A 26115-nucleotide genomic window follows, 5' to 3' on the forward strand; every position below is an offset into this window, starting at 1 on the left:
GCCGAGGGGAGCGAACCGCGCACCTCCGACCCCCGGCTGCTCCGGGACGAGGCGAGGCGGGGCGGGGGGGCCATCTGGCAGCCAGCCCCGGCTGTGCCGGTGCCGCTCGGGTGGGCTCCGCCGGGGACGCGCTCCGCAAAGCTCCTCCGGTACCTCCAGCCGGGGCACCGCTCCTGGGGCGGCTTGAGCGACCCCGCCGCCAAGAATCACGCCTGAAACGGAGGGTCTGCGAGGGCGAGGCGGGAGCGATAGCAGCCAGCAGTCGCCTGAAGTGTTTCCCCCCCTTGCTGCGACAAGTACCGAAAGAAACGGGAGAGGGAGGACTGAGCAGAGGGGAGAGGGGTGGGGGGACCCCGCGGAGAAATGGGATACTCCCGCACTAGCCCATGGTTGCAATAGTAATAGTAACGCTGAGATGACGATGACGATATAAAAAATCCAAACAAATGTAAACCGCTCAAAAAATAACCTGTGTCACGTTACGCGCGCGGGGGGTGATGGAAAGGGGCGGCCGGGACGAAGCAGCCCGACCTGGGGCGAGGGGCCCCTGCGGACCGGGACCGGGACCGTGGCCCGCGCCGCTCGACGACGTGACTGCGTGAGGTCATCAGCGCCGTCGAGCCCCGCCGACGGCGCTGATGACCTCACGCAGTCACGTCGTCGAGCGAGGCAGCGGGGCCAGGGATTGGCTGGCGGCGGCTCAGCGGCACTTCAAAGCCGGCGAGGGAGCTACAATTGTGGTGGAATGGGCGGAACTGATCATTGTATTGCACACCTCTAAAAAAAACACTGCCTCTGATTTATCAATATAAAAAAGATCCTCTGAGAGGAGGGCACTTTTGTGTGATGGCAACTTCACTTCTAGGGGTGAGTCTAAGGATTTTTTCTCTTGCTGGTTTAATTAGTTTCTTTTTATTGTCGATTGGAGGGGGTTAAAATAACCCCTGTCTTGACCGGGGCTATCAGTCTCCTCTATTCAGCCTTTTTTTTTTTTTTGCCTTTTTTTTTTTTTAACTTAAGTACAAGTGAGTTTAGGAGAAAAGAAAGAGCGAGAGGGGGAAAAGGGGGCAGAGTCACTTTTCAGTGAGCAGGAAAAGGTTTTAAGGGCATTTGTAGAAACAACGTACAGCGCCTGGGCTGTGCTGTTCCTGTGCCCCCGGAGAAGTGGCCTTTCTTCTTTACATGTGACTGCTGGAAGGAAAAAAAAAAAAAAAAACAACCCCCAACCCAGCATTATCGGTTTTCGTGTGCAATTTCTAATTTGCAACAGATTGTGGCTTTTTATTTCCCTTTAAAATAACAGACCGCCGTGTCCAGCAGGTACGTTGAACTTGTGTATACATACATATGTACATGTTAAATTTATATATATATTTAATTATTGTTGGTACGTAAATGAGGCTTTTTTAAGGAAGCTTTTTTTTTTTTTAAAGAGTAATTTGATAATCCTGCGATCCTATATTTAAGAAAACAGTCTTAACTGGCCTGAGGGACGGGGACCGGCCAGGTCCCGGGGAAAGGGAACAGGCTCAAACGTAGCTGCCGCCGTGCCGGGGGCATCTTTAAAGCTACAATAACGGACGCAACTTTCTCCCCCTCTCTTTTTTCCCCCCCTTTTTTAACCCTTCCCGAGCTCTTCCGAGAGAGGATGCTCGGATGTGAAAAAAGCCCCGGAAGGCGCTTGCAAGCAGAGCCGCCGTGCCGGCTCCGGCGAAGGGATCCTCCCGCGCGAGTCGCGAAACTTTGTGCCCGGGGCCGGGCGGCGGAGCGGAGCGGAGCGGGGCCGGGCGGGGGGCGCGGGGCGGTGGCGGCGGGGCCGCTCCGTTCCTGACGCCGGCGGGGCGGCCCTCTCCCCTCTGTGCCCGCAGGAGGAACCGCGGGTAGGCTCCACGCCGCTGGCCATGCTCGCCGCGACCTGCAACAAGATCGGCAGCCCCAGCCCCTCGCCGTCCGCCCTCTCGGACAGCGCGTCCTCCTTCGGCAAAGGCTTCCACCCCTGGAAACGCTCCTCCTCCTCCTCCTCGTCCTCGGCGGGCAGCTGCGGCGCCGTGGGCTCCGGCCTCCCGGGCTTCGGCGTGGCGGGCGCGGCGCGCAACGGCTCCTCGGCGGCGGCGGCGGCGGCAGCGGCGGCGGCGGCGGCGGCCGCCCTCGTTTCGGACTCGTTCAGCTGCGGCGGCTCGCCGGGCTCCAGCGCCTTTTCCCTCACCTCCAGCAGCGCGGCGGCCGCCAGCTCGCCCTTCGCCAACGACTACTCCGTCTTCCAGGCGCCGGGCAGCGCCGGCGGCGGCGGCGGAGGCGGCGGCGGCGGGGCGGCGGGGCAGGAGGCGGCGGCGCACCAGCCCGTCTTCATCTCCAAGGTGCACACGTCGGTGGAGGGGCTGCAGGGCATCTACCCGCGGGTGGGCATGGCGCACCCCTACGAGTCCTGGTTCAAGCCCTCGCACCCGGGGCTGGGCGCCGGCGAGGTGGGCTCGGCGGGCGCCTCCAGCTGGTGGGACGTGGGCGCCGGCTGGATCGATGTGCAGAGCCCCAACGGGGCGGCCGCGCTGCCCGGCTCGCTGCACCCGGCGGCCGGCGGGCTCCAGACCTCGCTCCACTCGCCGCTGGGCGGCTACAACTCGGATTACTCGGGCCTGGGCCACTCAGCCTTCAGCAGCGGCGCCTCCTCGCACCTCCTCAGCCCGGCCGGGCAGCACCTCATGGACGGATTTAAGCCGGTGCTGCCCGGCTCCTACCCGGACTCGGCCCCCTCGCCGCTGGCCGGCGCCGGGGGCTCCATGCTGGGCGGCGGCCCCGCCGCGCCGCTGGCCGCCTCGCCGCGCTCCTCCGCCCGCCGCTACTCGGGCCGCGCCACCTGCGACTGCCCCAACTGCCAGGAGGCCGAGCGGCTGGGGCCGGCGGGGGCCAGCCTGCGGCGCAAGGGGCTGCACAGCTGCCACATCCCCGGCTGCGGCAAGGTCTACGGCAAGACCTCGCACCTGAAGGCGCACCTGCGCTGGCACACGGGCGAGCGGCCCTTCGTCTGCAACTGGCTCTTCTGCGGCAAGCGCTTCACCCGCTCCGACGAGCTGCAGCGGCACCTGAGGACCCACACGGGCGAGAAGCGCTTCGCCTGCCCCGTCTGCAACAAGCGCTTCATGCGCAGCGACCACCTCAGCAAGCACGTCAAGACCCACAGCGGCCCCGGCGGCGCCGGCGGCCCCGGCGGCGGCGGCCCCGGCGGCGGCCCCGGCCCCGGCGGCAAGAAGGGCAGCGACACCGACAGCGAGCACAGCGCGGCCGGCAGCCCGCCCTGCCACTCCCCGGAGCTGCTGCCGCCCCCCGAGCCTGGCCACCGCAACGGCCTGGAGTAACGGGCGGAGGCGCGGGGCTGCCGCGCCCCTCCCGCTCCACCGCCCCCCCGGGCGCGCAGCCCCGCGGCGGGGACGCAGACACGTAAGTAGCCGGCGCGGCTCCGCAGGGACCGCGCTCAGCCCCCGCGGCCGCCCCGCTGCCCGCCCGCAGCCCCCGCACGGGGCGGGCGGTGCGGCCGGGCCGCGCAAGCCCCGCGACAGGGGCCGGGGAGCAGCTGGGCAAGGGGCGAGGGCCGCGGCCCCCCGCGGGGCAGCCCCGCGGCCGCCTCTCCTCCCCTTCGCCTTGAGACCCCCTCCTCGGATTGCCTTTAGAGCAGAAAAAAACCACGTTCCCTCTCGCTTTCCTGCTGGAAACCGGCCGGCACCCCTCCCTCGGCCGCCAGCGCCGGTAAAGCAGCGATGCCCCGGGAGCCGCGGCCGGGCGGGCCGGGGCTGCCCCGCGGCGGGGGGCTCCGACGGCAGCGCCCGCCGGCCGCGGTCGTTGTCCCCACACAGCGCCGAGCTGAGACTGAGAACTGCCCTCATCCCGTTAACTGCTCCAAGCCCTTCTGCTCCCCGGGACCGGCGCGGCAGCGTGCTTCCCTTTCTCCCCCCCCTCCCTTTTTTTTTTAATTTTAACAAATCGTTTACCTCCCCGAGTCTAAATTCCATTACGTTTGCCAGCGCATTTGTATAATTCCCGTTTGAGTAGGAATCGCGAAATACGCTGAAAATAATTAGGTTGAAAGTCGTATATTTTTTAACTCCAATCAAATGAAGAAGCACCGTGGGTTTCAAGCGAAGCTGTAGTTCCAATGCCAAAAAGGGAGGCTGGGAGGGCGGGATAGGAAAATAAAATATTTGTAAAATACCTGAACCTATAGGTTTGTACAACTGGGGAATCGTTCTAGATTAGCTAACAATTAAATATAACTCCACCAATGTATCGGTGTGAGGTGCAGTTGTCCAGGAGACGATTTTGTATAGTATTTTTCTTGTAAATTACTTCCAGTAAATATTTGAAAATATATTGAAGTACACTTGAGCTTTTTTTTTTTTTAATTTTTATTTCTTTTCCTGTCACGAGCAAGCATTATTGTTGCAGTCCTGGTTCACTGCATTCTTTTTCTGGACTTGTTCCTTGAAGCGTACATCAAATCTCACTTCAGGATATAGGTTTTGCTTGAATATTAATTTAGGTAGGCATACAACTGTAATTAAGCAAACAATATTTGATAAATGTTGAATGACATTTAATTTAATGGAGCATGTACTTATTTGCATTTGCTGGCAGTTCAGGTATAGTTACGGTGAGAGTTCTCCTATATTTCATAAAGTGGGTTTGCCACGACCCATGTATTAAATAAACTGTCCAAGTGAAACTGAACTAACGTTGGCCTATGTGTATTTCCTGAAAATAATATTGATAAATGTTAATAAACACTCCTGACACTACATTAGCGGTTTGCAATGCTGCAAACTAATTGTCTCATTGTAATGTTGAAATAATTTGGATATTTCACATTGAAATGGAAAGCCCTTCGCTGGAACATTTTAGATTTGCATTTTAAATGCATGAAATGTAATTGATTTTTATCTGTAATATTTTAAATGGTATTAATAAACTCCAGATAAAACATTCTACCTTAGGTCAGCCAATTGTTTTTCTTCTTTTAATTCCATCGTTGCAGGCAATGATTTACTTTGAACTTATATGGCATGAGTCGTTCTCTAGAGTTTCTGAGAAAAGTGAAAATACAACGAATTCCGTCCCGCTGTAAATTGTAGCACCTAACGAAAGCAGCTTGGAGGCGTTAAAACGAATAAGTTGGCGTTCGGCTTCGTGCTTTTCATAATGCCCTAGTAGAGGAAACTAAAGGAAAGGTATTAACACCTTTTTTTTTTTTTAATTATTTTTATCAAACTAACGATACGGTGCCTCTCGCAAAACCGGCTGTGTACAAGGGACTGATTTGCCTATACCTCCTCCTCGGACTTTATTTTTCACATCGCGCCAGATCTATTGTGAGAGCGATTTAATACTGAAATGCTAAGGGTCATTATTGCTTTAAAAGTCAAAATAAAAAGTGGTCCGGCGCTTTTATTCTTAGGTGACGTGTTTGTGGCTGAGAGCGATGCTAATTGCCGTAGCGAGCGCTAACTTCTGCAGGTCTCAGGAGTGGGAAACTTCGCGGTTGTGCGTGAAAACTCCCTTCTCGTCCGGGGGCGTTTTCCCCGCAGGATCGGGAATCTGGGCGATTTCGAGGACTGTGGGGTGCTGCCAACCAGCCGGTCCCGCGCCACCTCCCTCGCTGTGTCCTTTAAATCTTGTCCACAGCTGTCCCTGAACAACAATAAAAACACTATTGCAAGTGTTTCCTAAAAACCAGCGTCTTTTGCTCGAGTAGAAAAGCAGTTACAGCATTTGCTTAGCGTTTTGGCAAAAAAAAAAACCGCTAACGCTTTCTCTTAAACACTTTTTTTTTTTGCGGGGGACGTGGGGGAAGTGTTGTTCCTGTTTGGAAATCTGGCCTCTTGGATTACACAGGGAGGCGATGCCCACTTTCAGGGTGCTGAAAAATCATGGCTAGAGCATGGAGTTTGCATAGCAGAAAGATCTATTGTGCATACTTTAAAGCACGTTATCAGTGATAACCTAAGCAGCAGGTATTAAAATGTGGAGCAAAACAGTGCAGACGAGTCAACTCCAGATGCATTGAAGATTTTGTTTCTCTGCATGGTATAGGGATTAGAAGGGGCTTTTAATGTCCACTGGAAACAGGAGTTGTTCTGGTTGAGTTTCTCTGAGCTGCATTCTGAATTTGCTTCATTACAGATGCAACTCTGAGAGGCCTGCAAAGTTTCCTACTGAAACAAAGCAACAGTTTGCACTGCTTTTTTTTTTCTTTTTTTTTTTCTTTTTTTTTTAATGTCATGTAAATGGAGTGGTGTAGCAGCACCAGCTTTCCCCAGTGGGAGCGAGAGGCAGCGTTTATGTTACCTGGAGGTTTCCATCCTGATGGAATAGGTTGAGAACCAAGTCAAAAGGAAAGGGAAGTGGAGCTGTGGGTAACTTCTAGTACTGCTTCTCTGATATCCCTGGAAAAGAAAGCGCTGCCAAAATGCCACTAGCCAGGAGCTTGCTGGTTTGTTTGGGGCACTGGTTGCTCTGTCTCAGGGCAGTCTGGCAGTGGGGTAGAGCTGGTGACAAAACTCATCCTTCCCCCGGGAAGGAGTGTGTGTTTCTGCCACTTGGGAGCTGTTGGTTTGGATCCGGGCTGTGTGAGAACATAAATATTTTTTCTTTTTTTTACCAGCAAAACCCAGCACTTGAAGGCTGAATAGCTCCTTTTTGTAGTTGATTTACTTTTACTAAACCCTTCCAGATAAGGGCATTGAGTTGTTTGATAGGAGCCGGGAACTTGTCTCTGCGTTGTGCAGATCAAGGTAGAGTTAAACTAGTTTGCTGACCCACAGGTCAAACCGGTGTCCATCAACTTACCTTCCAACTGCCTTCAGATGATTGTGGCCATTCCCGTTTGCTCTCTGACCTTTTAAGTCTCTCCCCTTCAAGCTCGTAGCAATGTCTATCGAATTTCGTGTCCTGCTTTTCCCATTATTCTGGCTTTTCATTGTCATTTTCCAGTTTAAATTTTCAATAGAGCAGTGATGGGAGATATGCGCATCTGAAGCGATTTAAAACACCACTTAATTTCTGCCTGCCATAGTGCCTTTCCCACTACCCTCGGCCTGTGCCTGTGCCTGCTGAGACTAAACAGCGATCAAAGGGTGTTGGCTTCTCCTTTGCTTCCAGTCTAGGAATGTGAAAGTAGAAAGCAAGAAATGAAATCTCCAATGCTTTATTTGTGGATGTGATGGCTAATCCAGCCGTCAACACCTTCACAGCTGTAAAGGTGGCGGAGTAAGGATACGTGATGCAGTCCAACAAATCTTTCAGTATGAATGATTGTAAGTATGCACTTGCCAAATCCTGCCACACTTCAGTTACATTCCATGAAGCGATCTCTGGTTTAGCTTTGGGAAGAAGCAGCCGGGAAAAGGTATGAACAAATTAGGTGTGTGGTTGCTCACACTTGCACCAGATTTATGATGAAAGGACAAAAGTCTTTTGCTGTATCAGAATAACTTTGTGTTTCTTAGCATAAATCAGGGTCTGCTTTCTCAGCTCCCTCCATTACACTTTGCTTTATTATCCTAAAGATATTTAAAAAAAATCCTCAACGTTTCCATGGAGGAAAGCACATTCTGCAATATCTTCTTTAAAATATAGAACACCAATTTTTCGACTATTGTGTATGTGGCATCTTTTCAAGCTAGCTGGCTGTCTTGTGCTAAAGGATATGGGGAAATTATTATGCATCAGGAAGGCGTGCATTGAGAAAAACTGCGCCATTTAGGACAATTACTGCGTTTCCAGTTCTGTGGTTTTCTAACTGCGGCTTGGAATGATTTGCTTTTTAAGAAAAGGGATTAGGGAAATAGGGGATAATGGCAAGCAATACTGCATAGGAGCTTTAGTGGGGCACTCTAAATAGAGAGTGACTCCATTTTACACTTGTGGATTTCGAAACAAACTGGGACTTCGCATTACTCCTTGAGCAGTGAACAATTCTGCAAGAGGCATATTTACACTGCCTGTGAGGCCCGGTGAGAGGCTGGGTAACGGAGCCATCTCCCGGAAGCGACTTTGGCATTGGCATTTGGAGATTTCTGGTTTTCAGGCTGAGCGATATTGCTCTGCAAAGTGCAAAAAGCAGTCAGGGAGCAGCGGAACTTTTGCCAGGGCCCCAGGGCTTCCCTTCGGGTCGGGGACGAAGAAGGGATGGTTGTAAGCTTGTAATACTGCAACTGCTCAAATAGCGACACAGAAACTTCGTCTCTGGTTAGGGAAAGAGCGATGGATGGGCGGGAGGCTCCGTTTGAACAGCTTTTGCTCTTGGGGAGGTGAAACGCCGTGCAAGTTTCCTTTGCGGGGACGGGGGAAATAATTATTATCTTTTTTTGCCGGCAACACGCTGTGCTTTACGCCTGGCCACATCTCTTGAGACAGGAGCATATGCCTGTGACTATATATTCGGTGCCACCTCCAGCTGCCCCCTGCGTTACAAGCGCGCCTTCCGCTGGCAATACAGCCGGCCACTCGCCCATCCTGGTTGCTGTTCGGCGGCAGGCTTTGCACCTCGCCTCGACTTTCTCCCCATAGCTGCAGGGCTGCTTCTCTCGGAAGGGGGGAGCTCCCCCCCCATTCCTCCCCTTCCCTTTTTCTGCCCCGGCTCGGACACAGACACACATACACAGAGGGGTGCGGGGGCGGCGCGGCCGGTCCTGCCGTGGGCTCGCAGCGCCACCCGGCGTGTGCGCCCCGTGGGCAGCTGGTCCCGCCGTCCGCCCCCCCCCCCCCGCTCCCCGGGGCTGCCCCGCGATGGGGGGAGACTGAGCTTCCTGGGCGAGGGGCAGAGGGGGGAACCCTCGCCGGCTGCGCGGAGCTCCCCGGATTGACCCGTGTGATGCCGGCGGGGGCGGCCGGGAGGCGCGGTACCCCCCGTCGGCATCACACGGGTCCTCGCACCGGGCGCCGATGTGTGTGTGGATTTTGCAGGAATATTTCCTAGGCTGCTGGAGTGGGGACTACTGCTGAGCTGTCAACCCCATCCCCAAAAAGTAACATTCCGGCACCTGGGAGGCTAAGTGAGGCTTCGCAGACACCAGCAGCCAAGTGTTCTTCAAACTCGTTGTTTTTTTTTCTACTCCAAATCACAGCCAATTCCCTCCCTCCCCCTGAGGAAGAGCTGTCCTCGCCTCCTTGCCCTGCTCCCCTCCCAAGCGACACTCCGCGATGCTCCTTAGGAGGGTCGGATTATTTATTTACGGAGCAAACGGTCCAGAAGTCGCTTCTGCGTGCAGAGGCGCAGCTCCCCGTCTTTACGGGAAAGCAAGTCTCCGTGGAGTCGCTTGGAAATAAATGAGACGGGGAAGGTACCTGCCGTCCCCCGGCTCTGCCGAGCATCCAGCGCCCGGCGGCGGGGAGGCTGGGGGTCCCCCCCCGGGGCAGGACGAAGTCCTCGTCGCAGATGATGAGACGCTGGAAATGCGAAAGCAGACACTAGAGCAGGATTTGGGATCTGTTTTAGGTATTCCACCCCTGAATTCTTTGAAAGCTGCTAGGGGGTAGCTGACAGGGTGACAAGGGCTTTTGACCGTGTTGCTAAACTCATTCATGCCGTTTAATGCTAGATCGGAGGCAGCTTTTTTACGAGTTATAGTGGGGAGAACTCAGACCCGAAGAGGCGCTTCAAAGTACTTCCCCATATTTTGTAAACTTAGCTTCTCAGGGTAGCTCGGGTGTTCCCTACATCGCCTCGTGCGTGCGAAAGGCAGAAAGTGTATTCCTGCCGATTAAGGTTGCTCCACACTTAATTAACGCTGATCCCGAGCTCGCAGTCTTCTTAGAAAGCTTTTTTTCTTTTTCTTTTTTTTTTTTTAATCAAAGATTACAGCGTGTTATTAAATTCTTACAGCCCCGTTGGCAACGGATGTGAAAAGGGCCAACCGGGGAGCCGGGCAGGCTCTGCCCGCGCTGCAGCCCCGCGGGACGGGGAGGCGGCGGCGGCGGTTCCCGGGGCTCGGGGCTGCTGGGGGGGGGGGAGACTGCAGCGGAATGGGCACACCGAGCAAAGGTGACCTCTCACAGGAAAGGTGGCCGACAAGGAAAATATCTTCAGCCTGCAAATGAGGTGTCAAAGTACTAACGCCACCTGCTTTCCTGCTCCGATTGCAAGGAACAGACGATAAGATTTTGAACTACTTGGAGGAAGAAGTTTTAATGCTCAGAACTGCAGGGGCTTTCCCCGCTTCACTGCTGCCCCTTCTTACACAGCCCTCGCATGTTTTTAACCCCTCCGTCGCCTCCTCTCCTCCACTCTTCAGAGACTTTTTTTTTTTTAATGTTCATACCTGAAGATCAGACATGAATGCCTGGCAACAGGTATGAGGATTTTTTTCTCCATTAAAGTAATCGATCTGGTGTAACGATGTTGCCTATCCCTGCAAACCTTGTCTATTGCAAAAAAAAAACCCCACAACCCAAAACAAAAAAACCACACCCCGCCCCCTCCCCCCCAGCAAACAATTGCCTTCTCAGAGTCGCCAGGCAAGTCTTGTGCTCCTCGCCTCTAGCAGGGGAAAGCAGGCAAGCCACAACTGTAGCCATTGCTGGTTTTCTCCAGATACATAAATACTTTACAAAGTGGAATTGCTGAACAGCAAAGGGTGCTAGATTGGGTGAGGAATTTAGCTGGGCAATGGAAACAGGCTGTCTCAAGGAGGAAATCCCTAATTGGTAAGAACTTGGTACCTGGAATGTCAGTAAGAGGCAGTATCACTGTCTGCTGTGTGTGTTTGCTTTGCTTTGGGTAGTCCAACCATTACCACACTAAGAATGGGGCTTAATTTGCTTATCCATATACATATGAAAGGACAAAGCCGAATGGGGAAAACACTTGCCAAATACAGTTTTCAATTGCTTACTGTGCTGAATGCAGTGGCACACTGCTAACTCTGTATAGCCATCTTCTGTGTTAGGCCAAACACAGGTCTCATCTTTTAGAGGGGTCCAGAGCAGGACTTCTTCCCTCCAGAGCACTGGTGTCCCTCACACATACAGTAATGCATCCCTTGCTCAGCAGCCAGGGGCTTTATCAGTCTCATGCACCAAGCCTAAGATTTCCAGCAGTTTTCTGTTTTAATGCCCACTTTGACACTGGGTCACATCTACTTTCAATTAAACTCAACAGCCTGTGGGAACAGCTGCAGACTAAATTTACCTCTCATTTTGCCAAGCACAGAATTTTTAGAAGAATGAATTAATTGAAAACACATGCAAACAGCATATCTTTATTAGAAAAAAGTTTTGAAAGCTCTGTGAATTCTGAAAGGCTTGGATCCTGAAAAATTTACTCTCGCCGAGGACATCCTTGACAAAGTAGGTGCAATATATTTGTTTGTAGTTCTGCCTAATCCTTTGTCTTTTCTCCCTTCATGACATAGAAAACCAAAAATTCAGTCTGACCTGTTTTTACTCATAAATGAAAAAATGCACTTGATGTCAAAACCATGATGTGGATCTTGCTTCTGTTCTGGATATCTACTGTGTACCCAAACATGAGTTCAGTTACAAAACATATGGTATGTAAGGGTTTATAATGTTTTATAGACATGAAATCACAACCTGGCTAGCATCTATATTTGTGTCAGGCCCTGCTAATTTTCACTTGCTGTGGCAGACATTAGGTTTTTTCTGACTGTATGAGTCAGGCAAGAAAGATGATGGACTTCTAATTATTAGCCAAGGTGCTAAGTTTCCACATCTCTTCTCTCTTGTCTCTTGGCAGGTAAATACTCTAAGGTACATTTTATTCAGCATCATGGCATATCAGAGAGAGGGTGTAAAAAATCTGTTACAAATACATCCAAGTTGAAAAATAGATAAGCAGAACAAAAGATCTTCCTCCTTCGCCTCAGGATTTTTTGTTCTTAAATGTACAGTAGGCAATGATATTTCCTGTTGTCAGTAGTACTATATAACTTTACTGCAGACAACAGGAGAAACTGTGTTGCCTGCTAGAGATAATACACATTATATAGGATAGACTACCTACTTTCAATATCTTTCAATTAAACTTTAATAAAAGATGAAAGCCAAGAATAAAACATGGTTAATGGTCTTAGTTTTCGTACGGTAGTATTTCTGTGTTTTGTTTTGAGTTTGCAATTTGATAGCAGAAAGACAAGTTTGTTTCATAATGTAATTGCTGGCTTGCTATCAAAATGCTCATGGGAGAATTAACAGGAGTTTTAAAAAAAAACGAAACTCAAGAAAATATTCACATCGGCACTTCTCTTCATGTAAACGGTGGGAAAGAAGTGAGAGAGAGACCAAAGAGCTAAATATGAAAGAAAAGAATTTTCAGCCTTTTGTAAAATGCTTGGTGAATTGCACTGATTTTGGGCTAAGCACACATTTTCCCTGCTGCAATATGTTTAAAATAAGATGTGTGGATTTTGCCATTTGGTAGCAGAGAAAAATGCACTTATGAAGTCAGGCTTAATTCAAGAAAGTTATGTTACAAATACTTTCATATAATTTATTGTGTTTCTACAGACGCAGAAGGGATCAGAAGAGAATAGCTGCATCTACTAGATATATTTTTGGCACATAAGTTAGCCACACCTCCACTATTAGTAGTAGTCGTTATGGTCTTGCTACACCTGGTATCCTTCCCTTACTTTTTTTTTGTCAGCTGCCATCTGTAACCTGACTGTAATAATTTCTCTGATAAAATCTGTATTTAGTCTTTGTTGGACAAATTTTCATTCTCATTGAAACACTGATTTTACTGGGACTTTGCCTGAGTGAAGACTGAGATGGAAAGTCAGTAAGACTTCAGGCTGTGACTTCATGTTAAGGTGCTTGAGGACAGGTGGGAGAAGCAAGGATCTTCATTATGGGCAGATCTCAAGGCTGATTTTGCTATGGTGCTTCCCCTCCTAGCATGGGTTTCTCTAGTTTGGCATTTCAGTCTTCTGATGCATAACCTATATTTCCAGAGAGTATAATACCAGCAAAGTAGGCAAGGTTTTTCCCTTCCCACTGCTGCCAAAAAAATGCAAGATAAGATCCAATAAAGAGAACAGGAATAGGAAATGGAACATAGGCACTTGGCTACTGCCAAACCAGCAAGCACTTATAGCTACCTTACTTTACAGGTCCCTGCATGCCTAGGTGTGCATCTCCGTACATGCCCTCAGGCTCTGTATGGCTGACCACTTTGGTGTCTTATCCTGCCAGGTCCCTTACGAGCTTGATCTTATTGGTGTGTTTTGAGAATTCCCCACATACACCACCAGGGTTTTAACTCCCCACATAATGTACAGGCATCTGCTTTTAATGGATGGTGAGAGGAAGGACACAGCATCTCCATTTCCTGTGAAATCACCACTCGCCTGGGACCCTCCAAGGTAGGACTTCCAAGTAGTCAGAGCAGAGGTGCCGAAGCCGAGAAGAGAGCAGAATTTCAGTCACATTGCCCCCAGGCGTTATCTAACTGCTAAATGCACACAGGCAAAACTAAGCATTTGCTCCGGAGATCAAACGATGCTTTGTTTCTCCTGGATTCACGCCAACCAACAAAGAGATCTGTATCTTTACAGAGATGTGAACTCTGATGAAAGCTTCTTCTGCAATGGGAACATTTACAAAAAATGCTGTGCTGTATAGATACCTTAATGTGTAACATGATGTGAGCTTAACTTTCTCTTTAATTGAGATACAGTAATAATCTCCACTACCTAGCTGCCTACCTCCTATAATTTTTGGAAAGCTAATTGTCCCTCAAACCAGCCAACAGATACAAGAGTTCATGTGAGGAAAGGTGCAGAGGCAGATTGGTAGTTTGATCATATGAGGTTTGTTTCCATAAGAAATTACTTGAAAATAAAGACAAATTTAACTTCACATGTGCAACACTGGCAACCAGAAACTCATGAACCTAGAATAATCTTTACATTTTTTGATTAGTACAAGAATATGCTTTTATTATGACTAGAGACTGCCTGTTTTCTTGAGGTTGCATTTACATTTAACCAAGTATCATTGACCAAACTCACTTTCCTGTTACATAAAGCTGATCTGTGTAACTGAGGTAATAGGATGGATTATTCTAATAAGTGAAATTCAGAAGGGAATTGTAGCACACTTATCCCAGACTCATAAACTAATTCATTAACAAAAGACTGTTCAACACAGAACCTGGTACAAAAAGGCTTGCAAACTAAAGTCACTGAACTGCACATTACTTGTCTTAAAAGGTATTGCCTTACAACCTAGTTTCTGCATGTGGAATCATTCTGGAATTCTTTTTATTCGATAAAGTTAAGTCAGCAATTTTTCCTGAGCAGACAGAACCTTAGATTTCACTTTTAACTGATGGCAAGGCATCTCACGTACTGCAAATCCTGCCACGGGAACCAGTTGCATTCCTCCCTGTGGGAAGCTGGAAGAGTAAAACCGCTACCATGATGATATTCTGTATCACAGGACTATAGTAATGTGGAAAGCAGCATATTTAGGATGGATTTAGGGCTATTTAAAAGATATTCTTTCCCACTGAGTAAGGAGCAGCTCTGATCCTCCTTCCAAGAGGCATAGAGTCAAAATGCAGCAGCTGTAATGGTTAAGTACCCATTTAAGTGGAAGAAAACTGGAAATGTGCTCAAGTTGAACTGCAGTTCAAATAAACTACAAGAATATCTGGGGTACTTTCAAAATTTAACAGGAAAGTTATATATTTAAACATATACAATTTCCTATCTATACAACATTTCTGATACAGGGAATTACGACCTTCACAATAAACCTGAACTTATTAGATAGCCTGGTAATTTCTATGAAAAGACAAGGCTTATTTCCCTTTATTTGCAAAAATATTCTGAGAAGGTTTTCACATTTTCACAGTGGTTTCCAGTCAAAAGTGTCAAAACTTACTTTCTGAAAGTAAAATTAAACCACAGATGCTAAAGCAGCTAGCTAAAAGTCACAAGTGAGGTCTATAATAATATACTGAATTTCTCTTTGCTATGTTTTTGGCACAAAGAAAGGTCTTTTTAGCAACAATATACACACTAATTAGGTCTATTGTTAGCACGGGAAGAGTGCGTGAAGACTTCAGTCAACATTGAAGGTCTTGTGCTGGGTGCTCAGGTCAATACTTGTCCTGTCTACTGAAAGATAAAGACTGTATTTTTATAGGATGGCAAAGCTCAGGTGGAAGTAACAGTATTGCAGCAAGTGTCTACTTGAGGATTTGTGAAAAAACAAACACCTTTCATATAGGCATATTCACAGTTCCCTAATACATCTGAAACAAGTCAAAACAAGTGAGCAGGACAAGAGGGTGGAGGGCCTGGGCAAGCAGCAGTATCTGCTTGCAGGGTAAGTGACTGTCCCAGCTGAGGGTTCCCAACTGTTACATGGTTTGGGCTTTTCTTTTCCAGATTTCAAAATATAAATCAGATATTTCCAGCTAGACCACCATTTCACTAAACTGTCTTACACAATAAAAAGTATTCAACATTATGCAAACAGGCAGCCATACACTTCTGACAGTCTCAACTTGCACCCTGGAGAGAAAGAATGATTCCCAGAGCAAAGTGACGGATGAACAGAAGACCTAACATGTAAGGCACCCTGAAGACGACAATCAAGGTAACTGAAACTCAGAAAAAGACAAATCTTACTGTAAGATGAATTATTATAAGCTTAGCTGTAAGAAATGCAAAGGTGAAACATTATAAGCTTGTCTTTAAGAAATACGATCTGTCTATTCAGAGATGGTATTCTAGCCTGTCTCTCAATAGTCTTCCTTTTCCTCTCTTCCACCCTCCCTCCATTTCCTTCTTGAAAGAACAGTCTTGTTTGCATTTGTGTGTATTGTCACCTAAAGCTTTTACGGGACAGTCTCCTGCCCAGCATTACTGCTGGGCTGCCCTACTCTCCGCAGTGACTGCTCTCTTGCTGATATCCTGGCGTGAATGAGTTCGCACAAAAAGAAAGCAACAGGTCTTCGTTGTTGAACTCGGAGAGCAGCGCACACGTAGGGACACTGCGGAAGGTTAGATGCAGAATTACATGTTGGAATGCGACAAGGAAGAAGAGCGGCAGCTGACTGGGAAGAATCTGTAAAGATGGTCCAAACAGTAGAAAATAAGTCATAATAAGAAATTCTGGTGATGTCTGCCTCCAGTGTGTAAGGGCAGAGGACTTTTATTTGAATGTTGCAGACATCTAGTGGTAATTGAAATGATCATATTTAAAAAACCCCTGTCTTGTCAAGATACACAGATTGTGTGTCTTAGCTTGCTATTTAGCAATAGCATGTACTTGCGCTAAAAGAGGACTCAAAAGTAGGTTGAAGGAAGATGTAGAAAAAGAAAGAAGAATTTAGTGAAGATCTACAGGAATGACTGAGCAACTGGTTGCTGGATAAAAAAGACTGTAAGAACTAGCTTGTGTGGTTACACCTGAAGTATTTGTATGGAAAACAGAAATTTAAAAGGGGAACATTCTTGCTATCCTTGAGTTTCATTTTTTTGCAAGCTTGGCTGATATGAGCCAAGTTTAGACTCCAGGTTGCAAAATTTTAATGGTGATGATAACAAGTCATTGGAATTAAAATAAGCAATTACTGGAATCATCACCAAAGGCTACAGTAAAACTCTTGCTAATGGTAACTCTTTAATCGCTTTTATTTTCTAAAGGAAATAAAATGTGGTCTAGGCAGGAATTAGTTTAAGGAACTCCCTGATGAGCATTATGGAGGTAATCACAGCAGTCCTCTACAATGAGTTTGCTATCTCTGAATCTATGGAGATAAACCATCAAGTGATTAGCTACAAAATTGCAAAATTATTTGACTGCTGGAGGCTGTAGGACACTCTAATCCGTATTTAGCATTTCAAACTCTGCGAGAGCTGGAATAGGCCAACCCTGAACTCATGGTTCTCCTGGTGAGGCCCACTACCAGCCCATGCTGAGATATTATTTGGGTAATTAGGTTTGAGTGGGTTGTTCATTTACCCTTAGACGTTTGCATAGTAAAATTGAAATTTGTTTAATTTATTCCTAGATCATTTGATGAAAAGCCAAAGTTTGAGAAAAATCTATTTTTGGCCAGTTTTTCTAATTAATTCATTTAATTAATCAAAATATTTTTTAAAAAATCAAATGCTGACTTCTGCTGAACTTTATTTTAGTGTTGGTGAAGGTTCATGTTTAGCTTTCTTTTTGAATCTGATTCATGGCCCACTGAAATTTATAGGGACCATTCATTAACTATAATGAGCTTTGAAATGGGTCCCTTGTGAAACGGACTGCTCAGATGAGAACAGATGCAATCATCTTTGGATTTTTAAACCGTCCAGCTTGAACTTGAATTGTTTGCATTCACGTCAAAGTGTGCTGACTTAGAAGAAGAGGTAATTGTAAGTGTTAAATGCATCTGCCTACTAACTTTTACTGATTGCTTCTCTATGAATCCCTCCTGTTACCAGATGCATAAATGGAACTCTGCAAGAGTTTGTCCTGATTGTGTTATATTCAATATTTTCATTAATGACCTAGAGGGGAAAAAGAGTTTTATTACATTTCCAGAGAATGTCAAGTTGAGAAAGACTGGAAGCTGGAGGACAGGATTAGAATTCAAAATGATCTTGACTAACTGGATAAATTGTCTGAAAAAATAGGGTGATATTCAATAGGGACATGCTCTAGGAACTAAACTCCGTGGGGAATGACCAGTTGCACAAGTACAGGCAGCGGGCTAACCATGATAACTGACTAGGTGGCATTTTTATGGAAGGAAGATGTGAGTTTATGGTTGAATGAAATCTTGACACGAGTCAACAATGTCATGCTGTTGCAAAACACCCTCCTGAGATACGCTCGGCAGGAATATAGATTACAAGACATGGCAAATAATCCTTCTGCTCTGCTCAGCACTGGGAATGCCTCAGTTAGAGTATGCTACGTGGCTTTGGGCAAAAGACTTCGGAAGGATGTGTGCCAGCTGGAAAATGCCCACAGAAAACAATGATGATGATCAGCAAAGATGATTCAGGCTAGGTATCAGGGAAAAAACAGTCCTTTTAACTTTAAGGAGAGTGAAGCAGAGATTGCTGATGGTTAGGCATTGTCAGCATTTGCAATCTTAAAGAACTATTTGAATCAGCTTCTTTCATGAATGACACTGTGTAGCTGATTCTGACTTGAGGATATACAGGGTGACCCTCTTGGGTCTCTTCCAGCCCTCTGGTTCAGGAAGGCTTATGCTGGGTGACTGGCTCTGGCAGAAATCAGAAGAGTACCTTGCTTACACCTGTGAGTTAATGAATGGTTTTGGGTTTGTCCAAGCTCATGTAAAAAAGAGAGGATTTCAAAACTTGAATCCATGGACCTGTTTTAATGCAGAAAGTCTGCCTGGTCTGTTCTTTCCCTGGTGTAAAGGGTGGCCTGTTGTTTCAGCCCCGCTGTGACGATCAGCCTGGGAGCCCTGTTATTGCCCAGCCATCAGGGCTTGCTTTTATTGCCACACTTTCTGGAAGGCTTCGCATTTCTCAGTTTTTTCCAAAGAACACTGCAGCTCCACTGGACCAACCTTTTGGCTTATTTGCAGGTTTGACTCAAACCATGTCTTGAGCAGATGCCCTATTTTGAGCTTAAGAGTTGATTCCTTTTCATCTAGTTACAATATATGAGCGGTGAATGTAAGTTAAAATTGCATTGAGCATCCTCTTTGCTCAAAATGGCGTTAGCTTATTTGCCTACATTCCCATTATCTTGAGTAACGCAGTTTCACGACTGTAATGGAAAAAATCAAGCTCGTTATATTCAGCAATTCTTTTTCAACTTACTCTCGATGATTGAGATGAATACTAGTCTTGAGGTACACTGTTAGAGATTGTCTAATATTCTTAGATATTTCAAGCTGAATTCAGGGAAATGTTATTCAGTAACTTTTCTTTATATCTGAGGTAAAACATGTAAGATTCAGATTTAATGTGTTTGACTCAGGCTGCCTGAATAATTTTTGGCTTATGGATAATCATCTTGATAAAGTTTCTGTATTCTTTATTAATTTCAAATGCTAATATCATGTGAATATCTTCACTCTTCTATTTTAAAGCAATATGAATCAAGGGCACTTCATTCTATTTTATGCATTATACTTTGTTATACTGTGTTATCCTTATCTGAGAAAGTTGAAAGTCTGCTTTAGGCACTCCTCAAGTCTAATAAATCCTTTCAGTGAGATTGGCCTGTGTTTATTCTAGGCTTTGCACACCATAGTGAGAATTAGTTACGGTTCAGTAAATGCTTTTAGAAGATATATCTGCCCTAAACTCAGAGGTGGGCCATATCTGGCATGTGCTGTTTAGAAGCACCTCAGGTATCACTACTTATGTATTTCAGCCAAGCTTATTCTTCATTAAAAAAGGTGCACAGATTATTTAGCCATAAAAGTTTTAAAGATCTTCAGTGCTTTGATAAATTTGAAAATGCATTTCTAATTTCCTAAACCCACAATTGAGTCATAATTGGACTGATTAATAATAAAGCATTTACCGCTCCCCCCCGCCTCATGTAACTTCAATAATACCATGGGTCACACAATAAATGAAAACCAAAAACTCGGCCATTTTCCAAACCATTGGTAAAGTCATGATCTTTATTGAACGGGTGATGAATCCCTTAGTGCATTGAAGGATTCAACATCACAAGAGATTGAAAGTTAAGCACTTATACAGCCTATTTTTCAGACAATTTATCCAGTTTGTCAAGAATACATGTTTTATTAACACTTCTTGAACTCTTGGTATATACTTGGCAGCTGTGGGATTATGTGCATCTCTGAGGGAGTCAGTGGTCTTTTATTACTGGTTGAGATTTCCTATTCTGGGCATCTAACTCTGCAGGATACTTCACCACAACCAGTGAACTGAGATTTCTTCCAGAAAGTAAGCAGAAGGAAACTCTTAAGAAAACCATGAAACTTCCGTGTTGTTATATGCTGAAAATATTGACTGATAAAATGGTAAAAAACTCTTTTCCTTTCCAATTATCCTTTAAAGAAGCCCAATTTAGCCTTGAGATTGTGTGCCTACGCTTACTCCGTGTTACCACAACATGTGCCAACCCCATTGCCAATTAAAGTATAATTCATCTACAAATGTGAAAAAGAAAATACAGACATTTCATTAGTCACAAACCTCAAGCTTCTCTGCAAAATGTGACCATCATGACAAATATTTTTTATCATATTTGCTCCTTATTAACATTTTTCTGTCAGTTGGTCTTAAGGTGCTTTGCAGGTAGAGGTAGCTAGCAGTAATACAGATTTACACAAAGAGAAATAGAAGCATAGGAAGCAAATATTCAGGGATAGACAGGGACAGACAATTCAGGAGCAGAATACAAATCTCTAAAAGGGATCTGTAGCATTTTAAATTGGGACTGGAAATGGTTAAAGGACTAAATACGAACTTAAATTTGAGCTGAGCTGAGCAAAGAGGTCTGAAACCAGAACAAACTATTTAACAAATTTTAATTTGTTTAATTTGATCTTCCAGATCAGGTCCACCACTATAGTCTTTAGCACCAAGAGTTCAGTTTAATGATTTAAACTACCTCTTACAAAAATTAACATAAAAAATAGAACAACAATTTAGGATTATACAGCTAATTAATTATATCTGTCACTGTTAGCTCCAAGGGAGTCTGCTCAATTGCATATTTTATGGAGTAGGAAAAGAGGGGGTAAGCACTTGAGTGAAAAGCTGAAAAATTATCTGCATCCCACATACATATTCAGTTCAATATAAAAAGCATGTATTTATTCTCTGAAGGCAAGAATACTGATCAGGTTAAAAGACTTCTAGTCCTAAATAGAACTTACGTACTAGGAAGAAAAAAAAGGCTGTAAAAGCACCAGGTCAGGCAACACCCTTTTGATACTAACTGCTCTTTTTTTTTCCTCCTGACAGCTCATTTCTAAAGAAGACCTCAAGCTACTGATGTTTTATGGCAGTGTTTGTGCATTTACTAAATTAAAATATGCTTCATGTCTTGCCATCACTGCTGGTGAATTCTTATTATTTTTCCATTGGTAACAACAAGAAGAATAACTGTGGTCTGTGCTGGTGATGGTTGGTAAGTGATCGTAATGCAAGTCCTTCCATTCTGGGCACAGATCAGAGCTTGTCCCACCACCTGAAGAAAAATAAGAACAGTTATAATGTGTCTACATGGTCAGGCAGGAAGTCAAATGGGTTTGAAAGCCTCTGAAAAGCAGGTCTGGATATGCAAATTTAGGCAAATTAAGACAGATAGGATCTATTTCTGCAAGTCTGCAAAGCATCTCTGTGTAACATCTCTGTCATTGACTAGATAAGGAAATAATGTGCTTTTGTAGGTCTGCTTCTCTAAGATAGGTTGCATTCGCTTAGGGACATGGTTTAGTAGGCATGGTGGTGTTGAGTTGATGGTTGGACTCGATGATCTTAGAGGTCTTTTCCAACCTTAATGATTCTATGATTTTATGATCCTTTCAGGATCTTAGTATAAGGCCTCTCACATGTGATAACTCCTTGCTGACAAGATTTGGCACTTTGTCGACAATACCCTTCCATCATGGGGATGGGGAGAGCACAGGCTTCTTCATGAAGTTGAGTCTAATGAGCTAAATCAGTTATCAGTTTGTCTAATCTAATGATGATTGGATGATCAATGTCTAATCCAAATAAAATTGAGGTGTACAGAGCACTGAGCAGGCACAAAATGATTCCAAACTAGGTGATGATAGTCCTTTATATGTTAGGATATATTGCAAAGTTGCAAACAGGTCCCCTTGCTCTTTTCCTTAAGGTTAAGCAGCTGTGTCATCTCTGTGCTGCAACTTCATCAATTATGTCTTGTGAATATCAGGTCTGAATTTTCCTGTTGTGGGCAAAACCTGAAGGGTTTGTCTACCTGGAGAAATTTACTACCAGAACTAGAACTGCCTTCACGGACACACTTACTCCTTCCATCCCCATGGGGAATTACAGCAGTATAATTAAGCTGGTAAATTTTCCTATTGAGACAGGTCCAGGCAACTCAAGAAACACTGCTAAATTAAATATTTCTCCTGGTGGAGTATTATATATACATATTTTCATCATGTTTTGGTCGTACCTACACACACAACAAACAAGTTTAAGACGTAGCTACCTATAGTTGTGTTACAAGAAATTTTTTTCCTGCCATATTCTGTCAGGACTCATTCATCCTGTAAACCACAGCCCAGCTTTGTGCAGCGTGGCTGTCTGTGACCCTGGGCCCAATTTTGTGAAGCAAAAACCCGTTAGAGGAAAGTCTACAAATATTTTTGCTCCCAGAAAACCCAAGTCTATGCTGGGAATAGTGCAGTAAAGTTGTTAGAAGTGCAGCATAAAATATGGGTAGTTATCTACTGAGAGATATTTTACCTCTTCTGCAGGAGTAAGACTAGAGTCTGGTGGTAATCCCATACTGCTGTTTTTGTAGCTTAGATGGGTGTTGGAAAAATAGTTGTGTATTTTTTTACACTACATAAGTACTGAGAGAGTAACATTAGACCAGCAGCAGAAGATGCATTAAAATGACTTTTTTTTTCCCACTTACTTCCAAATATATTCTCAGGGGTGACAACCAATCTCACTGAAAGCCACAGGAATTTTTTTGTTTAGACTGTCTTGTGAAATATAAAATGGTATACGAAGTACACATAGACCCATATGTCATCAGAAACTATGAATAAAGTGCTTATCGATGTGAATTTAGGGCATAAGTATCCTGACTAGAAAAAGGCTGTCCACCCAGGAGTAGTCTTTCAAATATCACAGTTCAGCCGCACATTAATGCACACCTTTCTCTGAGTCACCTGCTCATATGAAGATCAGAAATCCTCAGGCCAAATACCTGCAATTGCAGGCTTCATCTGGCTCTCAAGGTGTTAACTACTGAAATCACCTTCTAGATCTTCTCGATGCTAAGGAAACTCATGACTGCCTATCCCTCTGTGTTGCTTTACTGGCTTTTGTGGGATTTCAAAGGCTTTTGGCATGCACAAGTTTAACCATGCTTTTAAGATTTTAATACCTGTCTTAGATCAAACAAATAAAACCAAAATACTCAGAAAACCCCCCAAATCCCAACAGCCTCCCCTCCATGTATTATGAAAAAAATGAGTTTTTACAACATGATTTGTACCCAAGACTTATTTGAACAATTGTAATGCCAGTGCATAGTGGATGTGTCCAGATAAATTCTAAAACATAAAAAAATGCTACTGAAAGAAGGCACTGAAATAACTACTTGTACTAAAATGGCAGTTAACAGGCTTCAACAAGGTCTATGGTGGTTTTAAAAAATTCCTGAGCACTTAGTTTCATCAGTTCATAACAACATCTCGGGCTTTGGTTTGCTTTTATGAGGATAGCTGTAATTTCTCTCCATTCAAGGAAATTGGTAGAGGGGTGAAAAGACACTAAAGAATTACCAATTTGGGAAATATTTCCTGGTTGTCTAAGACAAATTAGACATCTGGCAAAGTTAAACACACAAAATTACAATAAAATAGAAACTAAGGATTAAAAGAACGTTCAGAATTTTGAAACCTAGGCATTTAAAAGCCAAAAGGGAAGCACAAATCATTCAGAAAACTAATTTCAAACTGAAGTAAGCATAGAACTTGCACCAAGACCCTGCATTTGCCCTGCGGAGTACTAGTTGAACATGTTCTGAGCAAGCAGCCGAGGTAATAACCCAACATTGCTGTGTACAGTGGGGTAACATAAGAGACTTGAAGACCAGTTGTTACCCATTTTGTACTTCCACTGTGGCAAGGGCACAAGTTTGAGTTTCCATCTGCAGTATCCACACTGGATCAAATCATCCCTGTTGGTCTTAATCCTTCCCCTTTTCTTGTACGTTGCCAAGGAACTCTGTACATTTTTATACAAGACCACAAGACTTCTCTTTTCTGAGCACTTTGCAGTGAAAAATCACAGGTTTTTTCCTTTTCCTTGGAGAAGACAGGGAAGGGTGAATGTTGAACAGCAGCTGTCTCTGTTGGCTGTGGTAGCAGACCTGGTGTGACAACTAATTTTCCTAGTTGGTAACAGCAATAGGAAATGCAGCACAGTCTTGGTACATCTCCCAGTGAAGTGGAACAGTGACAAGGACAGGAGGGTACACTGGATGGGAGGATGTGACCAATCCAAGGGGTTGAAGGAGGTTTCTAAAACCCAAAGCTCTCGCAGTTGCTGAAGTTGAACCACCTTTTACTAAGTCTTCATCATCCTCCCTGATACACAGGCTGAAAGTAGCATTTCATTTCCACTTATATCAACTGGAATCATTCCTCAGTAAAATTGGACTGGCAGTGACATGATGACAGTTTATCTGTCTTATCTGATGCAAACTAGTATAGCTCAATTGGCCTCAATGGAGTCATGCTGAAGCAGAGCAAAATAGCAGCTTTCCTCCTCTTAGTCTGCAACTTGCTGATACTCATTTTTAAGCTGGATAAGAAAAACTGCATCCTGTTTTCTTACAGATTAGCAATATTAAACTTCACTAGATGAGTAATAAGCAACAGTAGTAATCATCTTCCCTGTAAACCCCTCAAGACTGGACAGTAGTTCTCTTTCTACAGCTGTGGCATTGGTTAGGTAAATTATAATGAAATCATCAGTACAGCAAATTGTAGTTTTAACACTTGCTCTTCCATAGGGCAACTGAAGAGAAGTGCTTTTCCCTCATCCACAGGTTTCAACAAACACTTATATGTCAAATTTCAATTTTAAGGGACAAGCCTTCTAGCATGGGGACATCTGAGTGAGATGGATGCACAAAAGAAATGTCACAGAGCTCTAAACTTCCATCAAATGTGTCCTTTGAGATGTGATCGACAATGCTTACATGTTACTTATGTTCTGAAAACTAATAAATCCATTTAAAAATTTGTCTTAAAATGCTCATGTCAAATTAAGAATCTGTTGCAGACATATGTTTTTAGATAGCTCCTCCATAATCGGATGCCCTGAAGTATTACGTTCACCAAAAGATTCCTGCAATGTGCTTGAAATGCTGGTGTGGGTGTAATGGTGACTAACTATTCTGAATAACCTTTATTAGCTGTTCTTCAGTTTTATTCTACTATAATCAGTCTTTAATTTTAGGTCTGAAGCTGTATTCTTAACACTTCTAGGAAAATAATTTGTTCGACGTTTGCATGGAAAATAACGGCAAAAGTTGACCATGTATGTCTCCATGTAGGGGAACGTGTGATGTCCTTCCGGAGCTAAACAATTTTAAAACATGCAGATACAATGCAATTGTATAACTACACCAGCCTCTGGGCTCTGAAACTCTTATGATGTAAATACCACACTACTCATTTGTGGTCTGAGTGCCCGTCCTCTATCATCCCTTGAAAAGCATACCAAGACACGGTGACTCTGCTGTCTTTTTATATAATGTAATATTGTCAGGTCTTCTAGTCGCCAATAAAACTGCAGTATGAGGGAGGGTGGTATACACTAAATATAATTAAAACACCCACTTCAGTTAAGACATGTTTGTTCTGAATTTTATAGGTTATGAACTTACTATGAAAAAGATCACATTTTCTGGTTATCAAAGGCTGCAATGGGACACAGCCTTTTTTTTGCTAGGTTCTTCTAGCTTTATTTTGCTGATTTCTGCAACATAAAGAACTTTTTAATGTCACAATACAAAAAAATCATCTTGGAAATCACCATTTTTCATCACCAGACTCTTAACAGCAAAATTCATGGCATCTCTAGCAAACTGGATTTTTTTGTCCTGCCTGATAGTAGATCTTGGAATAGTCTTTATTTAATCTGATTTTCTATAGTTAAAGAATCAACGTGAAAAATGCAAACTTTCAGTAATGGGAGGCAAACACAGTATTTCTTTAAAAGGATTATCAGTAGTGCAGTTACTTTTGGGAATTAAATAAAAAGGGAGACAGAGAAATAAACAGGACATCTCACAGCAATGCGAGAAAAATAAATAAAAGGAGCTCTCCTGCATGGTTTCTGACTGTGTATCAAGTATTTTTTTCTCTCAGAGAACTTCTCTGCAGATTCTGCCTCTGTCAGTCGC

General features: G+C 44.9%; 1 protein-coding gene across 2 annotated transcripts; it reads left to right on the plus strand.

The window, feature by feature from the left end:
• Positions 1–697: 697 nt before the first annotated feature.
• SP8 (Sp8 transcription factor) lies at positions 698–3353 on the plus strand. Of its 2 annotated transcripts, XM_075140770.1 has the most exons (3): positions 698–895; positions 1491–1582; positions 1869–3353. In XM_075140770.1, the coding sequence occupies exons 1-3, from the start codon at positions 847–849 to the stop codon at positions 3351–3353; spliced, it is 1626 nt and encodes a 541-aa protein (XP_074996871.1). In that variant the 5' UTR covers positions 698–846. The 2 variants fall into 2 exon arrangements, with proteins under 2 accessions (XP_074996871.1, XP_074996870.1); XM_075140769.1 differs by lacking the exon at positions 1491–1582 and having other exon boundaries at positions 832–867.
• Positions 3354–26115: the final 22762 nt, after the last annotated feature.

The sequence above is a fragment of the Calonectris borealis genome, chromosome 2 (genome assembly GCF_964195595.1).
Source record: "Calonectris borealis chromosome 2, bCalBor7.hap1.2, whole genome shotgun sequence".
NCBI lineage: Eukaryota > Metazoa > Chordata > Aves > Procellariiformes > Procellariidae > Calonectris > Calonectris borealis.